Genomic DNA, 22,035 nt, shown 5'->3' with positions numbered 1-22,035 from the left:
TGAGGGTTTATTCGAGTTAACATAGACCTCCAGTCAACTTGAACCAGTCTGGCTGTTTCCCTCTGACCTCTCTCAACATGTGCAGAACGGAGGCTCACTGGATGCCTTTCACACCAGCCTGTGTAAACTCTAGAGACTGATGTGTGTGAAAATCCCTGGAGATCGGCGGTTTTTCTGAAATACTTAAACCAGCATATCTGGCGCTGGTCACTCAGATCACATTCTGATGTTTTATGTGAATATGGAAGCTCTTGACCTGTATCTGCATGTTCAGGTGTACAGGTGAGTGTATGAGAGATCCGTTTCTGTCATCTATTATTATTTTTGCTTTTAACTCATACTTCATTTTTATTCTTTACTGCAGGCACTTAATCCTCAGCAGCTTGGCTCTGGATGAGTCACTTCTAAGGAGGTAAATTGTAAAAAAAAAAAAAATAATAAATAAATAACAGATGCACATAATTTCCAATAAATAATCAATTTTATTAACGGCTGTTAATTCAAGCAAATCTAAAAAAAAAAAAAAAGAAGAAGCAGAAATAAGAAATAGAAGTGAAATAATAAATTAAAAATGAAATAAATGTAATGAATGTTTAACAGAAGTTAAAATAGGCTAATAAAATGTGAGGCAGTATTATATAAAACTGAATTTAAATCAAATTTATATGTAATTTTTTTTTAAAAGTACATTTGTATTTGTAATTCGGTTTATTAAGTGAAATGAGGCTTCATATGTAAGAATGTAAATGCAGTGTTTGATTTAGCCAGGAATACCATTAGCACCTTGTAGTAGCCCAAGTGTTGTTTTTCTAATAACACATGGTGTCAACTGCAATAATCGAGGGAGCCTTTTGCTGGAGCAGATGGTGCTGCGCTAACACACTCCACCCTAACACACTTCAGCATACACACTAATCCTCAGGATTGATCAGAAATCCGAAAAGCTGCATGGCGAAGTCCAAAGACTGCAGTGAACACTATGTTGATGATCAGTGTAGGTGGAGCTGTGAGTTAAACTACCACGAGACGTACAAGATGATTTGTGTCTCAGGAAAGGCTTCAGGCAGATGAGCATTCTATTCCACGTGTGAAATTAAATGCGTTTTAGAATTCAAGTCCACGTGTAAAATTAAATGGGTTTTAGAATTGTATTCCATGTGTGAATTTAAATTAGCTTTAGAATTCTGTTCCAGATGTGAATTTAAATGGGTTTTAGAATTCTGATCCATGTGTAAGAATTCTGTTCAGTGCGTCTTATATTTCTAATGAGTTTGTATTAGAATGCTGGATTTTGATGTAGGCAGGTTTTTAATGTGTGTTAGATTCTAACGTGTGAATTTAAGCAAAGCTGCTGAATGTCTATTAAGCTAATCAAGATGGCAGCTGGAATTCTAACTGAACAATCCAGTGTTGTGTTTCAGTGATATTATGTCCACTCAGTTATTAGAGGTCAGGCACTGATATACCTTAAGTCAGTAATTAGTAATTAGTTGGGTGTCCACATACTTGGCCAAATAGGTTATTGGTACAATGGAGATAAACAAATTTGAAGAGTTTGAACAATATTTTTATTATTATTATTGTGGGTGGGGCTCATCTTTTAAAAGAGTTTTGTTCTCACCACACAGACACACACAGACACACACACACAGACACACACAGACACACACACACACACAGACTGGGACTAAAAAAAAACGCGCTATTGGTTGCAAATAGTAAAGAAACCTCAACAAAAGAGCAAAACTAAAGTGCTGAATTCTGGAACGTTCTGTGTCCTCAGCAGGTCGGGTCTCCTCTGTTTTTGGGGGTAATTTGGCTGTCAGTTCAGGTTTCCTTATCATGATCTTTTTTCCCCCTCTTCTTTTCTCTGTGTTAAGTCTTAATCTCCCCTCAGACCTTCTGTCCATCCAATTAGTCACGCGTCAGAAACCTAAAATCCTTGTTAAAGGCTTTGGCATCCTTAATCTCTCTGTGTGCTGCTTCTTTAGTGAAACCTCTCTACTTGGTGTTCTAATTAGGCCATTTTAAGGGTCTGGACCAAACGCTAGAACTAATAAAATCCGTTTTAATGAGACATCTTGTTAGTAGTTATTGTGAGGGTTTATATAGTGTTATTCAAGTGGCCATGTCTGTTACCCACAATGCACAGCAAGTGTACATCAGTTTGTTGCAAAGTCTAAAATAGAGCTGGAAGTAATATACGTTTAATGTCCCTGGTTCCTCAGTCAGGGTTTAGTGTAATGAATGTTATTTCCCCGTCACATTGTCTTTTGAAGGACGTTCTGTATTGACAATGAAGCACAATCTAAATCAGTTTATTAATTTAAGTTAGGCAGAGAAATTAAACATCGGATCCGCATGGCATGCGGCTCCTTCTGAAAGTTACAAAAAGAGGCATCAAAATAAACGGCATACTGTCAACAAACGGCAGACATGAAGAGGTAGCGACTTCAGGCTCGTCACTGTGAACAAACGGCACCTACTGGAAGGTGCATCAAATCCATCAGTGAATCTTGTCGTAGACATACAGAGTATCCGAAGCCCAATCGTCAAATTATGAGCCACATCTGATATCTGATAGAAGTTGAAATGTATGACAGAGATGTGGTAGACACACAGTTCAGTCCATGTTCTGCTTCTTTTGCATTTTCAGTGATTAAAAATAAAAATATATACTGATTTTTTTTTTAAATAAAATGTAGACACACCTCAACCTGCCTAAACAAAAAAGATCAGTTTTTTTTATGAAGCTTGCTGAATAAATGACATTTGACCTACAGTTCATTTCAAGACACATTAAGTCTCTTCAGAATGAAATTCCAGCAATGATCATAACATAAATGACATCAGTGGTGTTAACATTATTGATTACTGATTAGCGTTGCTGGTGATAACATTAATGCCCTCACTGTTAGCATTCATTCTTGCTATAACAACATTAGCACCCAGCTTTCGAAACATTTCGATGACTTATATGTTTTATATTTTAACGACCTCTACGTTGCCATGTTACTAAAGGATGAATTTGGAAGATAAGTCTGCTGTTGTTTGAATATTTTGTCAAGAGAAAAATAAAATAACACATATTTACAGGAATATTTGCATCAGCAGCCAGAAAGTGACAAACGACAGTCTGTGCTATTGTGATGGACGCTAAAGGGCCGATACGTTCAGACAGATCCACGGGCATCGGCTGTGTGTGTCTGAATTTAATCCGTGTGTCCGAGAGATGAAGCGTTGCTCCGGGAATTGAGGTGGGGCAGCGGTTTTGGCTAATCACAACAATAATGGCAGTGTAGAGAAATGACGTAATTACAGTGCATGTCTACAAACACAAAGTGACATAGGGGGGGTTTCTTACTGCCCGTACAGTAACATACTGTATTTTTCGCAAAGACGCTAAATAATGCTGGTGACTACATGATGTAAATAATTACTGAATACCTCACATATGATTTCAGGCCTAATGACGCGGTATATAGAAACTCGCTTTGCTTTCAAACGAACTAAACAAACAAACACAAAGAGGAAATCCTCAGCGTAGTCCACAGCGCTCTTAGTTCCAGAGGAACAATATGGTAAACGTTTGCATCTGCTTAATGCAAGTGCACCAGTCTAAACTCTCTCCCAGTCTCTCTGTTGCTTTCTCTCTCTATCAGTGGTCGTATCCTCGTCGTTTCGTGAAGCCAGTTGTTTAGATCCCGTTCTTTGCCTCGTTGTTGTTCATGGCCTCTTTCCTCTGAGCCAGGAACGGATACATGCACTTGTCGGCACCCAGGAACCGGTACATACACACAATGGCTTCGAAAGGCAAGATGCTAAAACACAAGAGAGATAATGTTATGCTTTTGTATCTAAACAATGAACTCAGGAATATTCTGAAAAGATTTATCCTGAGAGCTCACAAGTATATTTACCTTTATGTATAACATGAACCTTGACTGATGTCGTCTGTTACTGTCAAATGTTCCATGTTACTGGTAAATTTGTTTTATATACACAATATTATATATTTGCTGTCACTCAGCTCTTTAATCTTAATGATTTGAAAGAAATCAATCCAAAAATATCTAGAAATGAAGAGTAATGACACCTTATAAAAGGAAGAAGCTTTATTGTGTGTGTGTGTTTTACTGGAAGATTTAGTGCACGCTGAACATAGACAGTGTTCAAGTTTTGTAAATCTGGCTAGAATTTTTTTTGTTCGCTTTAAGGCTCATTAACAGCAATATTAATGACCTCACTGATTGTCTTACCAATGACAGCATTGGAGCATTTTAGTATTTCAACATTCTACATGTTCTAACTTATTACGCGATACTCATACAGCTAATGTACGTCTGACGACAATGTTAGCATGAACGTCTGTGGGCTCGTGCTCACCTCTTCATGAAGTTCACAGTGTAGACGATGCGTGGTGTACAGATCATGGGCTGGTCGGTCAGGATGGCTTTCATTGCCTGCTTCACGCAGAACTCCGGCTTCAGTGGGGGCAAGAAAGGCTCGATCTCCTTACTAACAGAAAAACAGGAGAGGACAGAGGGGGACACATGAGAGCCAAATTCTAAGGACAATCTGTCACAGAATACATTTGAATGTTAATGATGTCTTGATTCTGGCAGACTTTAAGCACTGCTGATCATTTTAGGACAGTTTTAATGGCATCACTTTGAGTTTTCAGCTATGAAATTTGCTCACTGTTGCAGATGGTGATGCTTTTACACACATGGCAGTATGTTAACATGTCTTGCTTTGGGCTTGAAATAACAGTATGTTAGTATAACTTTAGGTTACAGCATTAACATTCAGGTTTGCAGCGCTGTCAAAGCATAAAAACATTTTGTTGATTATTTCAATAGATCGGAGTGCAGACGTCACATGTCGAGGCACAAGGCTCATGAACGGACTGGATATTTACCGTATCCTGCAGCCTCTGAACATGCCTGTGTCCACCAGGTATGGACACACCAGTGTCATCTTGATTCCATCTTTCTCTGAAGCCTTGATCTCGTGGCTGAGGGACTCGTGGAAGCCGATGGCTCCGAACTTGCTGGCGCAGTAATCCTGCCATTGTTAATTAAACAAACATAAAAACCATAAAAACCCAACAACAAACAAACCATGCACTTGTGTTCTATTCAGTAGGTCAAAGTGGTAATGGCTTAGGGTGCGATGTGTTGTGTCGAAAAACACATAGTGCAGGTTTTGAACGAGATGCTAAATGTTTAGTTAGCTGGCCAACCTTCGGCTCAGCTCAGCTCAGTGTTATCAGTTTGAGATGATTGTGTTCACAACCTCACATTACTGGACTCCACACAGCTTCCTACATAAAAAGGGCACTGGATGCATTTTGTGATCTAGTTGTTCACACAGATAGCATGTGATTTGGGGCATAGCCAAGTCTTTAGTAATACTAAATTCCACTTTACTTCCACCCCCATTTATACAATAATGGTTTGTGTCCTAAAAAAAGGTGTACGGCGCTGTACGCCTTCAGGCTGTGTTTGTGTGTGATGGCACGGCGAGCCGTGTACGGTTTCATTAGCATTCTTTGCCGTGCACGGCTGCAGGGACGGTTTTGATGTGGTCCGCTGTTCAGAAAGTGGCTCAGCCAAACACAGATGCGTGTAGATAAACACACAGGGGGATAAAGAGCTTGGAGTGTGTCCACACACACACATACACATACGCACACACAGATCGACAGCAGCTCTGAGTCACTGTATTAATCCTGGGCCATAAAAAACAATAAAACAGTGCCTTTGAAGTAGAAAAAAGAAGCTGAGTGTAAAAACACAACAAAGGAGCAGCGCTTCCCTGAAGGAGAGGAAAACCAACACCGAGCTGAGGAGCTGAACACACCACCACACATTACTATAGCCGGGCCTTTTCATTAACGCAGCTTAACTCACTCGGCATGAATCGGCGACAGAACAGGGAAAGTGGAGAGGAGGATCAGAGCGTGAATGAATGAATGAATGAAAGGACAGATCATGAATGTACATGACAGAATAGGAAGCTTTCATAGTGTAGACAAACAGCTTACTGTATGTCTGTGTGTGTGTGTGTGTGTGTGTGTGTTTGGGGGATGGAGGGGATGGGGGTTGGTCGGGCTGGTGGGATCGTTCTATACAGTGAGGCCCAAATACCCCTGAGGCAAAGAGAGACAGTGAGAAAGTGGAAGAGATAGGGAGACTAATACAGAGAGAGACACGACACTGAAACACAAAAGAGAAACAGGGAAAAGAAGATGGAAAGAGGCAGGAAGAAAGAGAAAGAGAAATACAGGGCTTAGACAAAGAACATGAGAGACAGAAAAAGTGAAAGTGACAGACAGGTGGAATGAGAAACAAAAAGAGAGAGACTGGGAAGGACATTAAAGTAAAGGCAGAAAGTGGCAGAGAGACATTAAAAGATTAGATAGATTGTGTTCAAGAAGAGAAAGACGGAGTGAACACGTATAGACTGATAAAGTTAGTCACATTCAGTGCATATAGAAAGTGAGACAGCTGCACTGGTGAAATGTGGTTTGTTTGCACATGAACCTGCTGATTCTGTATGAACGCCTTCATCATTATTATGATTATTAGCTGCCGTGTGTGTGTGTGTGTGTCCGTGAGCACTGACCTCGACCCCTGCCGTGCTGAAGAGGCCCAGTGAGCTGGCGACGGTCACGATGTGGCCGTGATTCATCTCCAACATCCTGGGAAGAAAAGCCTTGGTGGTCTGAAAGAGGACAAGAGGGGGTGGTTGTGGGGGCAGAAAGATGAGGGGAAGGGGGGGAGAAGATGGTTAGGGGGGATTATTAGATGGGGTTATTCTCCTTGCATTCTTCATCTCTGCCAAAATGCTTTGATCCCCGTGTGTTTTTCTACCCTCCCTCTTATAATAATTCACCGATTCTAAACAAAACTCGCCCTACGGAGGGAGTGAGGGAGTGACGGCTGTTAGTGACCGCTCTGCTCCTGCATGTACCCGAGAGATTCGTTTACACGTATGTGGGAAACAACTCCGACGCGTTTAACTTGGAAAAGAAACATGAGTGAAAGAAAGGTTCTGGTTTATCCAGCGTTTCCTCTTTCCACACACACAAACACACACCAATCCCGTTTGCAGGATACAATTTCAGCCAAGAGAACAACTCACTCTCATTCACCACCCTCACACAGCACAACTCAGACTCTCTCACACACACACACACACACACACACACACACAAACGCAGGCAAACATCCAAGTTAAGTCTTTAGAAGGACATTCCCCTTTATGAACGCTTAAAGCGACAGTTTACTTAAAAATGAAAATATTTTCGACTCCTGTAGTTCTGCACTAGAGCAGCCAGTCTAATGTAGCTAACCAGTACGTTTTAGCTTTGGCTGTGTGCCGATCAGTCACAAGCTTGCCGAAAAAATATTATTTGCTGTCTCGGATATAAACTGCATATTACTTACTCATGCTTATAAAGATGTTAACCTTTTTTCAATTTGTTTTATTTCTCTTGTATGTATTCACTATAGAAATATTCTTTGAGGTCCCAAGCTGGATTTACATTATAATATATCAATATATTTGGCCTTGGTTCGTTGTACTTTTACACGTGTGGCTAATTGATACATGGTCATTCATACTTTGTTTACTCTGTGCATGATTTGCATTTGTGTAGTGAAGTGAAAGGTCGTTCCGCGTCACCGTATGAAAGGGCGTTGTTATCAGGGTTTCCTACTCGGAAAACTGCCAGAAATTTCAAGCCAATGAAAATGAATATTTTAGTGTAACGCTTCAAGAGCCAATTTACAAAGTCAATAAAATTTGATAAGAAAAATAGCATTCCGTTATCAGTTAGTTGGCCTGATTTACGAAGCATGGTATCGCACGAACTACACCACGTAACACAACTTCACCCGAAGCTGAATGTGAATCAAGCAGCTTATAAGTAGATCTCTTGACAATCATCGTATTTCCTTAATGTACACTACATAATATATTTCTTTGAAGCCAACGTGAACTGATTCCAGTGTCCAGTGAAGAAAGTGTTGCCGTGTGCAAAAACTGCCAAGCGATATGCGTTTAGTTTGAGTTACAGCTTTTATTTCGAATTTGGCTTTTAGGAATCACGCAGTGATCGACACCGATAGTTCTTCTTCTCAACAAGTGTGCATTGCTAGTACAAAAAAAAATGGCATTGTTAGCGTACATGGTGTTAAACATTTCATAGTAATAGAGTGATCATAGATGTGATCAAGCTAATATTGCATTGTAGTTTTTGACCTAAGTTTTTGAGCCGAATTAGGTCTGTAGCAGTATTAGTTTACTGAAATATCTTTTGATTAACATTTTTCAAAGTCAGTGTATTTGTAAATAAACCAAATCACTGATGTTGAGGAATTTATAGTTGTTTTTATCGCCACTAAATGATCATGTACGCGACGATCTGAAGATAAACCGCAATCAAATATGACAGCTGAAAAACGTCCACAAGGTACACGCTCGGTTAGTGGGACAGGCGAGGCGGGTCTGCACCGTGCTGACAGAAAGCACTACAAAATCAGTTTACGGTGAATTGTCTGGAGCCGTGAAGGCGGTGGATTTATGGAGGCAGGGAGCAGTGGAGTGAAGAAGAGCAGAGCAAGCGCTTCAGTGATGTCAGCGTTTATAAACGCGTTTGGGATGGTACAAGCTCACACAGCCTTTAAAAACATCAATCTCACAAGTTACTGGAATTTCTTTAGTTTTAAACACACACACACACACACACACACACACTCACTTTCCCTCCCTCACATATTTATTAGTCATCTATCAGCTGCTCTCTATTTTTAGAAAGGTTAGAAATATTTTCTATAGAAAAACCAGGCTGTGTGTAACATATTTAAAGTCTATTAATAAATAAAGTCTACTTAAGCAATTCCTGGGATTGGCTTCGGATGCAACAAAACCCTGAGCAGGAGAAACCGATGCGTCCTCACTAACAATGTTGTGTGTGCTAATCATCTTTTTCTTCATCAGGTGTTTGTTTCATTCTTCGGTTATAAATGTGCTGTAAAAATAATGCAAAAAGAAATATCAAGCTGTTTTTATATCCTTCTCCTATAACGGCACATCCAGCTGTGAGTTTTATCTTTCATTTAAAGTTCAGAAGACAAAAAACGCACAAATCGCCACGATACAGATACTGTCGTGGAAACTTTCCTGTTTACAAACTGCAGACATTCAAGAAATGTTAAATAAAATCACCTACACAATTATATGTTACTATTATGTTAAATATCATGTTTTTATTCGGTTTATTATTAGTCTAATTATGTGGAGAATCTGACATTTAAGTCCCTGTGAATGAGCTGTTGCTATAGAATACGATACGATATAAGAATGCACGCTCTAAAATAAAGCAATCGTTTGAATTACACCGAGTCGCTTTTGAGCATTGGATTTGGTGGCGATGTGGTATTAAAAAAAACAAAAAACACTGAGTCCGGTCTAATCATCTTCCAAAGTAAGAAAGAAGTATTGATAATCACATCATACCTGGCAGTAAAACTCAAATAAACTTCACTGGGAGCATTTTAAAGCCATATTGTACACACACACACACACACAGGTGTGGGAGCTGAAAAGCGTGAAGCGAGACTCTTCTGCCTGGTCGGATCTTTTTTCGGTGAGAGCGCCGCTTGGAGAATTTGGCTCCTGTTGCTTGGCATCTCGTCAAACTAATCTGAACAATAAGCGATTGTGATGGAAGTGGGTCAGACAGCGGCTCGCCGTTACAGCCCGGCTTAACACTGCACCCGCTTCCCCATTATGCTTTTCTCTGAGTAAATTCATCCTAAAAATTCTTCATGGTAGACAACGCTGACTTGCTGTTACACCCCATGGCTCATACAAGTGAACAAATGTATGTGTTTATGGAGCAGGAAAGTAACGAGCTGTGTACTGCTCATGAAACGCTGCCGAATCTCTACAGCACGAGTTGGTCCACGTAGTTGTTTGGGACACCAACAATAACACAGCAATAAGGTGCTATTTTGATGTACTGTATAGTAGAATAGTATGCGGTTTGGGGCACAGCGTAGCCTTTCACATCCGTTGCTTTTGTTCTGGTTTTCTTCTGCACAAATTAAAACATGCACATACAACCAGATGGAAGGAAGACACACACACACACACACACACACACACGATTCTTACCACTTTTCTTTCTCTGTTTGTGTGTGTTTGTGAGTGTGTGTGTGTGTGTGTGTGTGTGTGTGTGCTGGCCGTGATTCTCTTGTGCAGCTGCGTTTAGAGTCTGTGAAGAGAGTGGGGCCTCCTCGGGGCACTCACATAATGACATCACTTCCTTTTTGCCTCCTGCTCCATTCCCATAAGGTAGTAAAGACGAACTCCATCTGGTTAACGGGCTTGTCTCGCTTTTGCTGTTTCAAACACGGCGGCTGTGAGCTGCAGAGCTGAGGCAGCTCGTTATTTAGACTGAGGATGATGGAAACTGAAATCTAAAACTAGGAATGTGCAGATCGGACACTGAGAATTGGTATCAGGTCAATATCTGTAGGGCTACATTGGTCTCAGTTTGCTTTCACCCTCCATGTTAGAAACATAGGTATGTGAAGATATCATTCTACACTAGTTTCGTCATGTTGTATCTCCCCTCTGCTTAGCTGTGTGTGACATACGGGACATAAGGTATATGAATCACTGCTGTTGCACCATGTTTTGTGTGGCTTCTGTAACAAAGCAGTTTACCTTACATGATCGAACAAATCAAATAACTATTTAACACTGTTAACATTTAACTACTTGACTATATAACACTCGTTTACAACTACAATTTTCTCTACATGCATTGAAAAAAATCCTGTCAGCCATTTATAGTTAAGAGCCAAGAGCCAGCAGTAATTTCTTAGCAAATGTTGTTGCGTACATGGTCAAGAATAAAAAAAAAAACGGAAAAGGGAATAAAAAAAGTCCAATACACGTGTAGTGACTAATTGCTACTACAAGTGTGTGTGTGTGTGTGCGTGTGTGAGTGAATGTGAGTGTGTGTCAGAGAGAAAGCGCTGCTGGTTTTGTGGTATTAACCAACCACATCCTCTGCTCTGTGGCCTGTTCACGTCTCCATTCATCACACAATGCTTTCATCTCACAACCACAACACAAAGTGCTTATGAAAACACAAGCAGAACCTTAATGAGAGTCCAAACTACACATACATGCAACACTTATAATCTGAAAATGTTTTAGCTCCATTTATAACCATTGAATGATCAACAAAAACAAAAAAAAAAAAGCTCAATTTGTGAATCTGACATTGTAAATAAAAATGAATGCTATACAGTTATTACTACTGTTTGTCTGTGTGGTCATTAAATTGACCTTTTCAGGAACAACTGCACATTTTAAGCCCAGAATGTCTGCAATAAACCTTTTGTCCCTCATTTCTTTATTTTATTTCCTTTCGAAATATAATTTCATCTGTCATTTTCAAAAGTATCCTTTCATCGTCTGTGCTTAATGACAATAAAAAAAGACACTCCTTATTTTTAATGTTTAAAAGGCCTATAGACAAAGCATTAGTAAAATAATAATAATCTAAAAATGCAGCAAAAAAAAAAATCTGAAAAGATTTACCGGCTATTTATGAGGCTTCATAAACGTTCACAGTTCGCTTGCATTGACTTTATTGAAGTGTCTCTCCATAGGTTCTTTTATTATAAGTATACAAGCTAAGCTAAGTAAAACAGAGTGCCTAACAAGAGAGATTAGGATTAGTGCTATATACAGTCTATAAATCTAGTGCATTTGAGTTACTCACTGTAAACTAGTACTAAAACCCAGTATGCGATTTGAGACAGTTCATTAAATAAAACAGGAGACAACTACTGCAGTCAGTGTAACAAGCAATCAACATCACTCGATTAATTCAGATCACTTTGTGGAGGTGTGAAGTGTGTGTGTGTGTGTGTGTGTCTGCCATTCTTTGAACCTTCACACTCTTCTCCAATGGCCCATCAATAACTCTGTCAGACCGATAAACAAACAGATCCTCCCTGTGAACGTGTGAGCTCATCTCAGCATGGTGCTGCACAAACTGCCCCCTCCACAGGGCGCTGCGGGGGAGAAAGAAAGCACACTTGTTTACCAACACCAGCTCAATTAGGGATAAAAAAGCCACCTCCAAATGTCCCCACCAGTGGGCTTTTAATTAACAAGCGGGGAAAGTTCCTGTGAGACGCCGTCCGGTCAGCCTTTTGTGTCTGCTGAGTGGGAACTTTTTTTGTGCATTGTTTTGTGCCTCTGAGCTGCGGCGACGCACCCACTCTGTTCTGATTAATGAAGTTCATCGTCACGTGCATGTGGTGATGTGAAAACATTACAGTTGACACAATCACCTAACACGCTAGGCAATCTGGAGTTTTTATTAGGTTTGGGGTTTGGCGATCTCACACACACAGTGCTGTAAACGGTATGTGTTCAGTGTACACATACAAAGTACTATGAACAACCAATCAAACAGATGTTAAGTGTACTGTTCGATATGGTACCATGCCAGTTATATAAATGGCAAATGCTGTTATTCCAAATCCACCCCACAACACTTACACCTAAAGTCATGGGCCATGTCCCAAACAGAACAATAATAGATAAATAGTGCACCACCTAACATCCACAACAAACAGAGGCCTGGGCAGCCTCCTCCCGAACAGGATACAGAGGACGTCTGAGACAAAAAAAATGCACAAATAAACACCCATCACACACCCTGCACATCCAACCTTGTTATAAATACGCTCCTGGCTCCAAACAAAGGGCTTAATGGTATTTGATTAACACAATGTAATGGAAATATCTCCTCCACATAGAGCTCGTGCAGACCATTACTTTATCAGACGTGGGCATTTTTAAAAGCAAACATTATCATGTAGGATTTTTTTCATGAGTAGCAGAACCTTGACTATCTGATATAATCTTGACAGAAGTAATCATACCAAAAACTCGACTTACAGTAAAAACGTCGCAGTTAAGGTGCATCTCTCTGCACCTACTCGAAATTCTTATTCAAAGATCACTTTAAGTGCCAGTAGTTAGGGTGTGATAGACGGTTATCGGGAAAAAAACACAAGTGTATTATTATTTAAAATTATTATAATGCCTACTTTGCTTAATATTATTATTCCGACATGAAGGAATTCTTACATGCATATGTATAACTCACTTTTTACGCATGCTTAATAAAAGCAAACAGAGCTAGAGTTAGAAACGCTCCAAAGACCATAGTCTCAGTTATCCGTCGACATTTCGTTTTCTGTGATGTGGCCGCGTGAGGGATCGTCTTTGCTCTTTTGCAAATGGACAAAGGGAATTAGGTTCAGCCGTTTGGTTTCAACAAAAGGCAAACATCCTTTCAAGAGGAAAGCACAAATACCGCAAATAAAAGCAATGAGACGTAACTCACAACAGGTCAGAGACTACGTAATAAACAGTAACATTGAAATGGCAGTTCTATTTCCAACCAAATGTAAAGATGAAGTGTGATGAATAGAATAGTTTCCATTGTGTTTCCATCATCTACCTTTCTAAAGGAGTAACTCTCTGTGCTACATTTTGCTCTTGACGCATAAGTTTACGGGCTACACCCCTGGACGCTATGTTTTAAAATATGGTTTGGTTTGCAATGTAACTGTTCACACTGATGATGTATGACTCACCCAGAAGTGCGCGTGGCAGTTGACCACCATGGTCCTCTCGATGAGCTCGTCTGGACACTCCAGCAGGTGCTGTCCAGAAACCACACCCGCATTGTTGATCAGCAGGTCCACGTCTCCCACCTCGCGTCTCACTCGCTCCGCTGTGGAGTACACGCTCTCCCGCTTCCCCACGTCACACACATATGTGTACACCTGCGGCTTGAACGGCTGCACCTCCTCCACACCGCCTGCTTGACGTGCAAACACACAGAAGTCGCTTGATTTTTACCTGCTCTCAAACACACACTTGAATATTCAGCTTTTGCATGGTTTACAATATTGTTGTGTGAGTGATAGTGACCTTCCAGAATTGCAATATTTTAAAGCATCCGCAATGACATTAATGTGTGTGTTGAATTTCACAGTGTAATAAACCTGTAAGCATCTTATGGGTTCACAGAACGTCATGGTGTTGATCAGACAGCCTCTGGGCCTCCAGTGCACTTAAACCCTACCTCTGCTGCCTCCTAGTATCTTTATCAACCAAATGAATGACCTGTTTCTGGCTAAACACTTCTTCTTCACAGCGACTCTGTCTTCTACGTTATAACGACGATGTAATAAATACTGACAATATAAAATAGTTTATAGAGAAGCTGTTCTATAAACATCCTCCTAAAACATAAACAAATAAAAAAAATGATTTATTTTTAAATATTCACCGTGATAATACCGTGATATTTTAAAACTAGGCATCATCCCGTGAAAACCGTTACAGTGCTTTATGGACCGGATTAAATGCACAAGGTGCGTTCAGATATCATATAACATTTGCAGTAACAGTCAAGTGAGTCTGTGTGAGAGTGTGTGTGTGAGTGTGTGTGAGAGAGAGTATGTGTGTGTATATTACTAAAGTTTAAATGTGCATCATGTTACACGCTAGTTACAGAACAGTTATATAGTTATAACACGTGTGTGTGAGTGTGTGTGTGTGAGAGAGAGAGTGTGTGTGTTTATTACTAAAGTTTTAATGTGCATCATGTTACACGCTAGTTACAGAACAGTTATACAGTTATAACACGTGTGTGTGTGTGTTTACCTTCTCTGTCCGCGTGCGTTTCCTGTTCCCGGTAGATCTGTCTCACGAGCTCTGCGGTCTCTTCATTGCTCTGGCTGTTGATGTCCCACAGCACGAGCACAGCGCGGCGGCGCGCGAACTCCAGCGCGAACAGACGTCCCAGCTGCCCGCCCGCGCCCGTGATCACACACACCTGCCCGCTCACGCTCTTCTCACGGGGCCGCGCGACCCAGCGGAAAGCCGCCAGTGCGATCGCCCACATCACCTTCATCAGCACGAGCATGAACTCCAGCACTAAGCCGAGCATCATCACTACACTGAACACACTACACTGAACACACTGAACACACTACACTGAACACACGGAACACACTGCACTGAACACACTACACTGAACACACGGAACACACTGCACTGAACACACTACACTGAACACACTGCACTGAACACACTGAACACACTACACTGAACACACTGCTGGGGCTTTGTGTACAAATATAACACACAAATAAACCTCTAACTGTCAGGACGCGTTAAACACAAATTACAGAAAGACCCTAAAATGTTCTTTTATTAAAAACACTACAACTGGATCTATACGTGAGTGGAACCGGAGTGAAATTATGACACAAATTAACTCGTAAACAACACAAAGTGAATATAAATAAGTGTAAATAAAGACGAAATTAGCACCGACGGCTAATGACACGGATCTGTTTAAACATCCCGTTCTGTCACAACTTCAGTCTAACTGACCAGAAAACGAGCTTCAACTACAGAAAAGTACTGAATGATAAATAAACAACGTTTTCTTTTCAGAAACGGATTAAAAAAAAAACGAGTCAAATCGCTTTTAAACCGAATTAACTCCTGAACCTGCGGAGTCTCGCGCTGAACGGTCCGGTGCGCGAGGTGTGATAGCTGCCTGTCTCGCGTCTGTGCGTGCGTGTGCGTGTGTGTGTGCGTGTACGCGCGCGTCTGCGACTGAGCGCCAGTTCCAGCTGCTGTTCGCTACATCAAGCGCGCGAGCACCATTTAAACCCGCCCAGCGCTGTGGCGAGGACCCCCTGCGGGCTGGCCGCGTCACTGCCTGACTGGAAAGAGGAAGCGCGCGCGCACATAAATCTGAGATAACTCTTCTGGTGAAATACAAGTCTGAGTGAGGACCTGAGTTTAGACCTTAATCTGTCAAATACTTCATAAATACATACTTTAATTATATTCAGCACGTAAAATTGCATTTCCAAACAGTGATCTTAATAATGTGTGTATATATATATATATATATATATATATATATATATATATATATATATATATATATATATATACTAATACTAATACTAATACTATATATATATATATATATATATATATATATATATATATATATATATATATATATATATATATATATATATATATATATATATAGTATTATGTATTATCAATTGAACTAAAATAGAAATGCACATGTTATCATTTTAGAAGTGAACTAAGATAGAAATGCATGTATTATCATGTTATGAACCTGCTTATTACACACAATTTAGATGTTATAATAACAACCATAATTGACTTGCCACTTGAATTGCTTTTAAATGACGACAACATTTCCGAATCTAGAAGTCAGTCACTTTTAACTACCACAAATAGACCTATATATATACTGTAAATTTGAAACAAAATGAAATGATGCAATAGTTTAGAATCCCACAAAAGGAACTCGGTTATGTAGGTAAAAATATAAAACCCCAAATTCTAATAATCGAATCTAATATCATTTGGCCAACATATAAACACCACACTGGTTAAACTGGTTGAATAAGTTTACAGTGAAAGTAGTCCAGTTCAGCTTGAGTTAAAATTCTGACGTTGTGAGAGCGCCATCTTGTGGTCAATGGTGAGATTGTAACACATTTATTTCAAATGTATTTTATTAATCTACTGCACAATACCAAAAATAACCCGTATGCAAATAAGATAATTGATGTACTATATAAACATAGAGAAACCCCTTTCTTTCTTTCTTTCTTTCTTTCTTTCTTTCTTTCTTTCTCCATTATAACTGCAGGCATCTTGCCGTTGGAAACCATAGTAACGTGTAGCGTTCTTATTATGGGATACGGTAACTATAGTGACGTATACTCAAAACGAGGTGACAGAAAACGGGTGTAAATAATTGCCATTACAGACTTAGTCGTTTTAATGTGAAAAGATCAGGCTAAAACAAATAGGAGTGACTGAAACATGAGCATTTATTTGTCCTAAACCGAGAGAAGCAGTGAGTGCAGTGTCACAGATCATCTAGGGGACTGTAATATAAACCCAAACAGTTAGAAAACCATTACAAACAGTACACTTTCCTGGTTTAGATTAATACTAGTCGAGGAGACAGCTGAAGGAATACGATTTAATGTTATATGGTCGAAAACACAGCAGCCTAACAGCCTCAGAAGTGAGTACAGTTAACCAGAGGAGGGAAAAGTGCATCAGCATTGGACATGCTCATGCTAATGCTAACTGCTAAAGCTAACGCTACATAATCACCTTGTGTTTATTATGGCGTTATTACGGATATTATTTATATTATTTTTTATGGCTATTAAGCCTACACACGGTTATCAGACCAAAATACTTCAGCCTCAATGGACATTGATGTTTCAACAAACCTTCGTTCTGTACTTTGGATAATTTCGTCTGATTTGAATAATAGACTCATCACTAAAAGTTGATCAAACCTCAACATAGCAACACATTAGGACTAACCTGCTAATTAGAAACTGCCTCATAAAAAACATCAGGAAGAGCTTAAAGTGCTCTGGATATCTTAATCATCTCTTTGGATTTATTTTGAAATGACTTGTGTCTGTACAAATAAATACTATTTGAGAGGTGTGTCCTGCTTATTAGCATCAGCACTATTCATTTTTACAACCATTCCTGTGTTGAGACAATTAGGCTATAGTTAGTGCAAGTGAGTATTTATGTGACAGGAATGTTTCAGATGTCTGTTTTAGAAGCTGCCTGTAATGCCAGTATGTTTTCTTCAGGCTGTTCGGTCACAGTTCAGGCATACTGTTGGGTTTGTTTTTCTATTCCTCAGGAGATGTCCATGTAGCCATGCTGAGTTTGAGCTCAGAAAACACACAGAGGGATGATGGTTTCAGGCGTCACTTTCTGTTCAATCCAAGATGGGGAAACAAGATTTATTATAACACTCATCAACATTCAAAAGGTGTTTATTTCTCCATCTCACTCTCAGGGTTCTTTTAATGACCTCAACTTCTCCTTTTATTTGTCACACATCTGCAGTTTTAGACAGATAGATAGATAGACAGACAGACAGACAAAATATATATAGATATATATATATATATATACATATATATAATTGATTACTTAATTAGCTATTGCGATAGAATAATTGTAATCGTATATGACCTGTTTATCTTCCCAAACAGATCTTTTCTTCAAACACACGTCATCTCTTTTACCTCCAGTTGCCAATCCAACACGCAGTGTAAACAGCAAGGAATCACCTTTCTCTGTTACAAAGTCCTGTACTTTAATGTGAGTACTTTACACACTGATGTAAACACAATCTGTAGTGATGATACTGATGTTTTTTGTTGCTCAATGCTGATAATCGATTGAAAAATTTGAGCAAAAAAGCAAAGGGACATTACTTACAGTAGCTTATGCTGGTTGCTGTTAAAGTTCCTCGTACTGAGATTATATTTAAGGCTTTATGCTGTTTTAATGGTTTCTTTCATAGATAGAAGAAAGGCAGCTGACCGGCACGCACTGAGCAACATCAGCAGCATCCAGTAGTATGAACTTTATAGTTGTCAGGACTCGGTCCGGACTCTGGCCATGTGCCTTTTGTTTATGTTTTTCTGTCACATGTCTGCCCTGCCTTCGTCCTCTCCTCCCGGTCTGCACACCTGTCCCTCATGTGTCTTGATTGTTAGTAGTATTTAGTTAGTCCGCGTTGCCTGGTGCAGCGCGGAATCTACTGTTGTTTTGTCCTGTTGTTTTGTTGTTAGCCTGCGTTATGTTTCGTGTCTTTTGGTTATTAAACCCCGTTTCTGTTTGTCTATCCTGCATCTGGGTCTCTTTTATCCTGCGTCCGTGATCATTACAATAGTATAGCAGAAGGTGATGTGCAGAGATAAACTCTGTATGATTAAACGTATTACTTTTATTTGTAATAATGTAAGATTGTAAGAAGACCAAATTTCAACACCACACTTCGAAACCTTATCCAACTGCTGTTATTACATAAGTCTATATATGTTTAAAAGAACCCTCTTTGTTTACAGTACTCTATTTAGGCACTCTAGTTGGTGCTATTTTGTGTATTTGTCCTGTAGTATTTTGTATTGTCTGTTTGCGCTGTCTTTTTTCTTACACCGTTTGCACTAGGTTATACAAGATGCCCTTTATGTGCCTAGGACAACTTAAGGTTAATTAAACTTAACCCTTGTATGTTGTTGGGTCTGTGGGACCCATATTCATAAACATCAATCGTTTTGAAAAACTTTGCTTCCTTGTAAATTTGTTGATTTTTTTCCCACTCATAACTTGATTAAATTTGATTTCATTTATTAAAAAATAACAAAAAACGAGTAGCACTTTAATTAAAAAATGTGATGTAATAAAGGTAAAGGGCAAATATTAACCATATATGCTGTTTATATTGCTTGTAACTGGGATGAAGTAAACATCTGTAGAGTATTTTAATATAAAATGTTTGATTGTGTTGAATTAAAAACCTAAAAATTCAGTGGGTCCACCAGACCCACGAACACTGGCTGAGTAACAAAAATACGAACAACATACAAGGGTTAAGTCCTTAGCACTGTGTTGTTTTATGCAGCACCATGTTCCTGGAGAAACGTTGTTTCATTTCAGTATAAATGACGTTGATATTACAATAAAAGCTTCTTGACTTGACTTGAGATGCTGTAGTTCCTCCACCTGATGTCCTGCTTTGATCATTAACCGAGAAATACAACCAGTCGTCTGATTATTGACACGTCGACATACACTGAGTTTGTGTCATACAGTATCATGTCGTATCAGATGTTGTTATCGGAACATTCTTTTTTCTGAGCATGATTAAATTAGCACGGTACCACACTGATACCTTATACCAGTATCGATACATCTTATTAACGCTCTGGGTTTTGATCTCAGCTCAGAAGATAGATACAGACTTAATGCCGCATCGTCAGTTCCAGTATCAATTACAACAGCAACTAACAACAAAAACAGCAGCTCTAAAAATAGGTGAGTAACATAAATCAAAGCCAGTATTAATAAGATGAGCAGTTTGGTATTTTGCATGTCAGCCTATGGGTGTGTGTGTTTGTGCAGGAGGATTAAGAGCAGAGTGTGCAATCTCCCCAACATAACATTACCCACCACTGGTATGTGCATCATTTTTCACATAGTGCTTCATCAGTTCCATACAAATAAACTGAGTTACATTAACAAATTTAGTTTACATTCATCCAAGATGATTTGATTGTGTAAATTTTCAAGATCTAAAAAAAAGTGCCATTTTCACCTGAGAAACCCAGGATTCTGGCTTTGTCAAGCAGCAACATTGCCACTTTGATATTTCTCTGTAAATTAGTCCACTAAATACTACGGTCAATTCTATTCAAATCTATAAGGTCGATTGATTTCAGTAGTTCTACATAATTGAAATGAGTAATTAGAGCATCGATTAAATGTCATTTTGAAGTGAAACCTTTTTATTGACATGATGGATGTATGTTGTCTTAAATCTGAACAACCATATAGTCCCTTTTTCAGAGTTGTTTACTAGATCTTAGATTCTTCATCTCTCTTTTTTTCCCCTTGTGTTTTTAATCTGCAGCTTTTTCTCAGTTTCCTTAATTTGCAGAAGTCTTTCTTCTCTAGTTTTCAATTATTTTATCTTTCCTTTATTTCTCCTTTTCAGTTGTTCCCGAGTTTTATTCTTCTCAGGATTAAAGTATCCGTATGCCATATTCAGCAGATACCCTAATGTCATAGTTATTCTTTGTTAGTTTGATTTGGACCTGTTTCAGAGTTCCCTATTTTCCTCGTTTCCTTGTTGGAAATGAGAAAGCATTTTCTTTCCTCATTTCCTTTATAGTGTGTCTATTTTTGATGGTGGTCTAGGGATCATGTTTCCATTTTACATGCTTTCATTAATTTTGATTAATACTTGGGGGAAGGAATAATTTGGGGTTTAATGTAGAGCTTGGTTGTTTAACCAGGTCTGTGTAACTTTGTTTTTAGATCAGTCGTACGCAGATCCGCTATTGGGAGCTTCTTCGTCGTTCGTCCAGAGACTTCTGGAAATGTCCAGCCTGCAGGAGAAAACAGTCCGTCAAGAGAAGATCAAAGAACTCAAGAACAGGAGGCACGAAGCCTAATCATACAATCTGATGATCATACAATAGACAATAAAAGCGATACTCAGCCAGAAATCAAACATAAAGCGTTCGCTAAATTCAGAATGTGGTCAGAAAGCCAAGACATGTTTGTTATATGTGACTGCAAGTGTTCTTCTTTAGTTACAAAGCTAATGTAGCTAATTAATGAGGGAAGCTCAGAGACTTATTAGGGCATCATGGAAATTAACATCAGACTCAGTTAAGTCTGCTTTGTCTAGTTGTTCAGCATCATGTTATGGTGCTTTCAGGCACTGACTTTGCCCAGTTTGACTGAATCAAATAATGTCTTTCAAGGAAAGTGTGTTATGATTTGAGTATGAAGTTTAAATAAAAAAACAAACTGGTAGCTAGCTAAAAATATCTGTACTTGGTCAAAATACCAACAAGTATATAGCTACAGATTACAATTCTTCTGCTTGGTAACTAGTGTTGAATGATATTCAATTCAATTCAGTTCAAGTTTATTTGTATAGTGCTTTTTACAATGGACATTGTCTCAAAGCAGCTTTACAGAACATAAACATAGAACAGAAGATAGAACAGTACAGTGAAGTGATTCAAACTCAAACCGCTGCATGTGTGTGTGTGTGTGTGGGGGGGGGGGGATGGGGGGGGGGTTGCACACGTGTAAGAGTACACTATTCACTCATAATTAGCATAATTAAACATCCAATGGGTGGAGCCCTCATTGTGTCAGAATCACACGGGAACTTGTGCTCACATGTTCACGTGTCGTGGTTGGAACAGTATGTTTTCAACTCTTTGCTGAACTTCTAAATATCTAAACATATTATACAGTAATTTATTTATTTGATGA

The 22,035-nt window shown here is 39.2% G+C and overlaps 2 protein-coding genes across 3 annotated transcripts; one reads left to right on the top strand and one right to left on the bottom strand.

Moving 5' to 3' along the window:
• Positions 1-2,302: 2,302 nt before the first annotated feature.
• On the bottom strand, positions 2,303-15,743 carry rdh10a (retinol dehydrogenase 10a). 2 transcript variants are annotated; one of them, XM_060861434.1, is made up of 6 exons: positions 14,785-15,743; positions 13,707-13,936; positions 6,631-6,729; positions 4,922-5,067; positions 4,387-4,518; positions 2,303-3,821 (listed from the first exon to the last, which is right to left on the bottom strand). In XM_060861434.1, exons 1-6 carry the CDS (start codon positions 15,071-15,073, stop codon positions 3,698-3,700), a joined length of 1,020 nt encoding a protein of 339 aa, XP_060717417.1. In that variant the 5' UTR covers positions 15,074-15,743; the 3' UTR covers positions 2,303-3,697. The 2 variants fall into 2 exon arrangements, with proteins under 2 accessions (XP_060717417.1, XP_060717418.1); XM_060861435.1 differs by having other exon boundaries at positions 13,707-13,933; positions 14,785-15,741.
• Positions 15,744-17,761: 2,018 nt separating this feature from the next.
• si:ch211-171b20.3 (uncharacterized) lies at positions 17,762-21,362 on the top strand. Its single transcript, XM_060861139.1, has 5 exons — positions 17,762-17,801; positions 18,228-18,336; positions 19,966-20,058; positions 20,146-20,198; positions 21,061-21,362. Exons 1-5 carry the CDS (start codon positions 17,762-17,764, stop codon positions 21,195-21,197), a joined length of 432 nt encoding a protein of 143 aa, XP_060717122.1. The 3' UTR covers positions 21,198-21,362.
• Positions 21,363-22,035: the final 673 nt, after the last annotated feature.

Source organism: Tachysurus vachellii, chromosome 25 (genome assembly GCF_030014155.1).
Source record: "Tachysurus vachellii isolate PV-2020 chromosome 25, HZAU_Pvac_v1, whole genome shotgun sequence".
NCBI lineage: Eukaryota > Metazoa > Chordata > Actinopteri > Siluriformes > Bagridae > Tachysurus > Tachysurus vachellii.
Note: the sequence above shows the minus strand (reverse complement) of the source record. Positions and strands in the feature narration are given on the sequence as shown.

Bases quoted from the DNA above. Each gene is read 5' to 3' on its own strand.
- rdh10a (XM_060861434.1), bottom strand. From the start codon at position 15,073: ATGATGCTCGGCTTAGTGCTGGAGTTCATGCTCGTGCTGATGAAGGTG. The intron at 13,937-14,784 runs GTAAACACACAC...TTGCACGTCAAG, and splicing joins AACGCACGCGGACAGAGAAG to CAGGCGGTGTGGAGGAGGTG. The intron at 6,730-13,706 runs GTGAGTCATACA...GTCCTCTTTCAG, and splicing joins ACTGCCACGCGCACTTCTGG to ACCACCAAGGCTTTTCTTCC.
- si:ch211-171b20.3 (XM_060861139.1), top strand. From the start codon at position 17,762: ATGTTTCAGATGTCTGTTTTAGAAGCTGCCTGTAATGCCA. The intron at 17,802-18,227 runs GTATGTTTTCTT...CTTCCCAAACAG, and splicing joins AGAAGCTGCCTGTAATGCCA to ATCTTTTCTTCAAACACACG. The intron at 20,199-21,060 runs GTATGTGCATCA...CTTTGTTTTTAG, and splicing joins CATAACATTACCCACCACTG to ATCAGTCGTACGCAGATCCG.